We start from the raw sequence: 6,000 nt of genomic DNA, 5'->3' as shown, positions 1-6,000 counted from the left end.
GTGTGTGTGTGTGTGCACATGTGCACACCTGCTGTTCAGGAAGCTGACCGAAGATGGCCTCGGCGATGGCGTCATGTCACCATGGAAACAGATGCCGGGCTTAAAGTTACTGGGACCTTAACCATGAGGCTTTCTGCATAAGCAGAAACCTGAGCTTTTGGACACTGGGAAGAACATTTGTGGCAGAGAGACACTCAGAGGTGACCCAGGCATTGTCCCTCTCAGGCGGCACTGCCGAGGCCCCTTCCTGCACCCCGTGTTCGAGTTCTCTGAAACCCTAGTGAGTACAGACGCAGCGTTGGTTTCTGTTTGTGTGTTTTATACCAGCTTGATTGAGATGGAAGTGGCACACCACATAATCCGCACATTTAAAGTGTACAGTTTAGGGGTTTTTAGCAAATTCATAGAGTTGTCAAACCGTCACCACGATTTTAGAGCATTGTCATCACCCCAAAGAAGAAGTCACTCTCCATCCCCCCACCCCATCCCCAGGCAACCAGTAATCTGCTTTCTGTCTCTATGGATTTGCCTGTTCTAGAAATTCCTTATCAGTGGGTTTGGACGCTATGTGGCCTTTCGGGTCGGGCTTCTTACACGCTGTTTTCAAGGCTCATCCACGTTGTGGCAGGTGGCAGCCCCTCCTTCCTTCTTGTGGCTGAATCGTAGTGCATTGTGTGGATATAACTTGTTTATCCATTCTTCAGATCACGGACATTTGGGTTGTTTCCACCGTTTGGCTCTCGTGAATAATGCCGCTGTGAACATTCGTGTACAGGTTTCTGTGTGGAAATATTTTCCTTTTCCTGGATGTATACCTAGCACTGGAATGGCTGGGTCATATGGCAATTCTATGCTGAGCTTTTTTGAAGAACTGCCAAACTATTTTCCACAGCGGCTGTACTGTTTTCCATTCCCATGAGCAGTGCGGGGGGTGGGGGGTCCAGTTTCTCCACATCCTCACCAACACTTGCTATTGTCTGTCTTTTTAGCCATCCTACTGGGTCAGGATTGGTATCTCGTTGTAGTTTTGATTTGCATCTCCCTAATGATTAGTGATGTTGAGCATCTTTTCATGTGCTTGTTGACCATTTATATACTTCTTTGGAGAAATGTCTATTCAAGTCCTTTGGCATTTTTAAATTGGGTTGCTTCTTTGTTGTTGAGTTGTAATAGTTCTTTAATATTTTAGATACATTATTATCAGATATTATCAGATATATTATTTACAAGAATTTTATCCCATTCTGTGGGTTGTCCTTTTACTCCCTCCATAATGTCCTTTGATGCACAAAAGTTTAAAAATTTTTATAAAGTCCAATTTATCTGTTTTTTGTTTGGTTGCTTATACGTTGGGTACCGTATTTTAAAAACCATTGTCACATCCAAGGTCATCAAGATTTACTCCTATGTTTTCTTCTAAGAGTTGTATAGCTTAAGCTCTTACATTTAGGTCTTTGATCCATTTTGAGTCAGTCTTTTTTTTTTTTTTTAAGATTTTATTTATTTATTTGACAGACACAGCGAGAGAGGGAACACAAGCATGGGGAGTGGGAGAGGGAGAAGCAGGCTTCCCACTGAGCAGGGAGCCCGATGCGGGGCTCGATCCCAGGACCCTGGGATCATGACCTGAGCCGAAGGCAAACACTTAACGACTGAGCCACCCAGGTGCCCCTGAGTCAGTCCTTATATGTGATGTGAGGTAGGGATCCAACTTCATTGTTTTGCATGTGGATATGCAAATTGTCCCAGCAATATACTGGGATGTGTTGAAAAGACTTCTTTCCCTCACTGAAAGATCTCAGGACTCTGGTTGAAAATCAGTGCATTTAGTATATAGATATATGGGTTTATTTCTAGACTTTCGACCCTTTTCTTTGGATCTATCCTATGCCAATGCTACATTGTTTTGGTTACTGTAGTTTTGTAGCAAGATTTTATGTAGGAAAGTGTAAATGCTCCAACTATGCTTTGTTTTGTTTTCAAGATTGTTTTGGCTCTTTGAGATCCTTCACTGATCCTTCCTGGTTTTAGGATCAGTTTTTCCATTTCTACCAAAAAGACCACTGGGAATTTTGACAGGGATTGCATTGGATCTTTAGATTGCTTTGGGGAATATTGACATCTTAACAATGTTAAATCTCCCAATGCATGAACATGGCTGTCTTTCCACTTATTTAGATCTTTATTTTCTTTTGGCAGTGTTTTATAGTTTTAGCATGTAAGTGTTTCACCACCTTGTTAAATTTATCCAAGGTATTTTATTCTTTTGAGTGCTCTTGTCAATGGAAATGGTTTCTTAATTTCCTTTCTGCACTGCTTATTTTTGTGTGTGGATTTTGCATCCTGCAACTTTGCTGATTTCATTTATTATGTCTAACAGGTTTGGGGGATTCTTTAGGATTTTCTGTATGTGGGATTTTGTCATTGGCAGATTGAAATTGCTTTACTTGCTCTTTTCCAATTTGAGTGCCTCTGATCATTTCTTTTTCTTGACTAATTTCTTGGGCTAGACCCTGCAGTACAGTGTTGAATACAAGGAAGAGAGCGGGCATCCTCATCTGGTTTCTGATCTTGAGAACCCTGTCAGTCCTGGGACTGATGGGGGTCAAAGGGAGGACTGTGCACTTGCAGTGCTGGAGCTCGGAGGGAAATCAACCCCTGCTCAGTCTCCTGTAGGAGTGCTGGGAGGGGGGGTGGAGTCTGGGTCTGGATTTGGGGGTCCAGAAGTGACACAGGAAAAGCCAGCCTGGTTGCCCAAAGCCCTTCCTCCTCTCAACGCCCCTTGGCCTGGTCTCCTCGGCCCCTTCCCTTCTGCAGAGTGCTCTGGCCCCAACCCATCGCAAGCACTTTTGTCCCCGCAGAAGAAGAGCCGGAACGAGACATATGGCGAGGGCAGCGGCGTGGAGATCTTGGAGAACCGGCCATACACAGACGGCCCCGGCGGCTCTGGGCAGTACACACACAAGGTGTACCATGTGGGCATGCACATCCCCAGCTGGTTCCGCTCCATCCTGCCCAAGGCGGCCCTGAGGGTGGTTGAGGAGTCTTGGAATGCCTACCCCTACACCCGAACCAGGTGGGCCTTTCCCCACACCCTGAGCTGTTGGGCAGGGAAGGAACCCTGGGGGTGGCCCCCTAGGCAGGCTCACCCTCCACACTCCAAGGAGCCCAGGCTCCTGGGGAGCTGAGCCTCTGTTCCAGGAGCCTCTGTCCTCAGGGATCAGGCAAGAGAGGGGAGGGTCAACACCTAGATACTTCTCCACCTGCCCCAGGGAGGCCGGGAAGGCACGAGGCAAGCGAGGGTCACCTGAGACCCCTTTGCCCTCTGGGAAGGCTCAGGGAATACAAACCCCTGTTAATAATCACCTGACAATGGGGGACCATTAACCGACCATCTGGGAAGAAACATGAACCAAGGATAGACCAGATGGCCCAGCGATTCCCTCCAACCCTGAGACCTTCAGCACCTGTGACATTGTTTTATTATATTCCACTTTGAATGGGGCTTTCTTTGGATTCCCAAAGAAAGGAGGCTCTTCACTCCATGCCCCCACCCTCACCCGTCCAGGGTAGCTGAGTAGAACAGACAGGGGGCTGCTCTCAGCTGGCCACCCACAGCTGTATAGGTGGGGGTCCCCGTGAGTCCCCCCCACTGGATGAGGACCTGGGCTTGTCAGAGGATCTACTGAGGTTATTTCTCTTCCCAGAGGCACTTTCCTCCTGTGAGCTCATCTCCAGCCAAGAGAGAGGGGCTGTTGCCTTGTTGCCAGACCTGGTGGCTCGGGGGTGGGGGGTTTGGGACGTGACATGTCACAGAGTGCTAGTCTGGATTCTTGTGGCGTGTCTGTGTGTGCCTGTGTCCCTACCGTGCCTTACACATGTGGACGATGGCCACAGGGTCTCTGGCAGCTTCCTATAATGTCTCCCTCTTCCCCCTAAACACATCCCCCCCTCCCCACAGCCTGGCCTCGGCAGTTCTCGGGACAAGGGGAGGGTTCCCGAGGTGGCCAGGACAGGCGAATCTCGGCCACCACTCCAGCCCTTTCTCCCTCTCGTGCCCAGTGGGGTCCAGCAGGCCCTGACCCAGCCATCCCACAGCCAGCCCTGCAAGCCACTGGTCCTGACGTGTGCTTTCCTTCCGTACACAGGTTCACTTGCCCCTTTGTGGAGAAATTCTCCATTGACATCGAAACCTTTTATAAAACGGATGCTGGAGAAAACCCGAATGTGTTCAGCTTGTCTCCTGTGGAGAAGAACCAGCTGACAATCGGTAACCACTACCACAGCCCTCCCACCCCGGGGAGGGCCAGAGTCCCATAGGGCCACTTCCTGGCTCTTCCTGCCTGCGTGACCTGGTCTCTGGGCCTGGCAGGCTCCAGGCTGGCTCCTGTCCTAGGCGGGGAGGTCAGAGTCCAAGCAAGCACTGGGCACTGGGGGAGGCAGGACCGGCCTCCTTGGCCCCATGTTCCTGACGTGCACACCGACGCTGGGTGCCTTCTCCACTCAAGCCCCTTCCCTCCACCCCTTCAAGGCGTCCCCCTCCCCGGAGTGCAGACGTGTGCACAGGGGGGTGGGGGTGGGGGGACCTCAGGCTGACTGCCGAACCTGAGTGCAGTGGGCTTGGGGGGGCTGTGTCCCCTTGATGGCAGGTAGTCTCTGCTCCGCTGCCCTCCACCTCACTCTGTCATGAGGAGACAGCCCTGTGTGTTCAATCTTTTTTAAGAGAGGCCAGAAATCAGGATTTGCATGTGAAATCTTCCAGTTCCTAAATAAACGTGTGCTGGCCACACAGACCACATCTGCGGGCCCCCTGCAGCCCAGCAGCCCCTGGTCTGCAACCTATGGGTTCCAGGCCCTATAGCGTGAGCCGCCATGGGGGCGCTGCTGGCAGGTGCACGACGCGTGTCGGACAGGTGGCTGCCAGGGCCCCGGGGTCACGCTCTCAGGCAGCCTCTGAGGGGCAGGAAGGGCTTTTCCCTGGGCACCCTCACCCGGCCCCCTCCCTCCTGCTGGAGTTTTCAGGCCCCACCAGGGTTCTAGAGCTATGTTAGTCTGCCCAGGCTGCCGCAACCAAGGACCACAGACGGCGGACTTCAACACAGATGCGCATGGTCTCACGGTCTAGAGGCCAGAAGTGGGGTTGTCTCCTGGGGTCACTGAGGGAGAATCTGTTCCGGGCCCTGCCCCTAGCTTCTGGTGGCTGCTGGTGATCTCTGGCATTCCTTGGCTTGGAAACACATCACTCCAGTCTCTCCCTCATCTTCACGTGGCATTCTCCCTATGTGCGCTTGTCTGTGTCCGAATTTCCCCTTTTTATAAGCGCATTAGTCATCGTGGAGTAGGGCCTCCTACCCTAATGACCTCATTTTAATTTGATTACGTCTTTAAAGGCCTTATCTCCAAATAAGGTCACATTCTGAGGAACTGGGGCGTCAGGACTCCAACATATGAATGGAGGGCGGGGCGGGGCGTACACATTCTACCCACAACAGGAGGGACGGACCCAGCATGATACAGGCCCTCCACCAGCTCAGGTCTGGCCAGCCTCAGACACGGCCTGAGCCCCACGGCTCCCTCCAGAGGCCACCTGCCGTGGCTCCTAAGTCTCTGTAATATGACTCATCCCCACCCCAGCCCGCCCCTTGCCCCTTGGCCTTTGCCTGCCCACACAGGCCGTGCATGTGGCCTGCTCCAGGAAGGATCTCTGTCCCCGCCGAATGCCGCGGCCCTTGGGCCGCCCCTGACCCCTTGCTGGTTTCAGTGGAGCCCACGTCTGTGTTTGCAAACCACAGCATGGGTTCCATGCAGGCCGGGGAGCGGGGAGACGAGACAGCCGGAGCCTGCCCAGGGCCTAGCCCCCCCGCCCCCCGTGCCATCATCCCCATACATCCGGGAAAGGGGCTCTCTGAGCCACAAACTCTGTCCTGGGATTTATGTACCCCAGGTGTGTGCGCAGCCCTGTGTAACACCCGCGTGCCTTGGGAGGGGCACAGTAGGAAG

The 6,000-nt window shown here is 52.3% G+C and overlaps 1 protein-coding gene across 4 annotated transcripts in view; it reads left to right on the top strand.

Moving 5' to 3' along the window:
* The window catches only part of PITPNM2 (phosphatidylinositol transfer protein membrane associated 2), a 132,657-nt gene that overhangs the window by 104,035 nt on the left and 22,622 nt on the right, over positions 1-6,000 (top strand). For all 4 annotated transcript variants that reach the window (XM_032431225.1, XM_032431221.1, XM_032431222.1 and 1 more), the window contains 2 exons: positions 2,862-3,076; positions 4,149-4,270. In XM_032431225.1, the coding sequence (XP_032287116.1) occupies positions 2,862-3,076; positions 4,149-4,270 (337 nt within the window). The remainder of the gene's footprint in view (positions 1-2,861; positions 3,077-4,148; positions 4,271-6,000) is intronic.

This window comes from Phoca vitulina, unplaced genomic scaffold (genome assembly GCF_004348235.1).
Source record: "Phoca vitulina isolate PV1807 unplaced genomic scaffold, GSC_HSeal_1.0 scaffold46, whole genome shotgun sequence".
In the NCBI taxonomy this organism is placed as follows: domain Eukaryota; kingdom Metazoa; phylum Chordata; class Mammalia; order Carnivora; family Phocidae; genus Phoca; species Phoca vitulina.
This window is presented reverse-complemented; position numbering and strand designations above follow the sequence as displayed.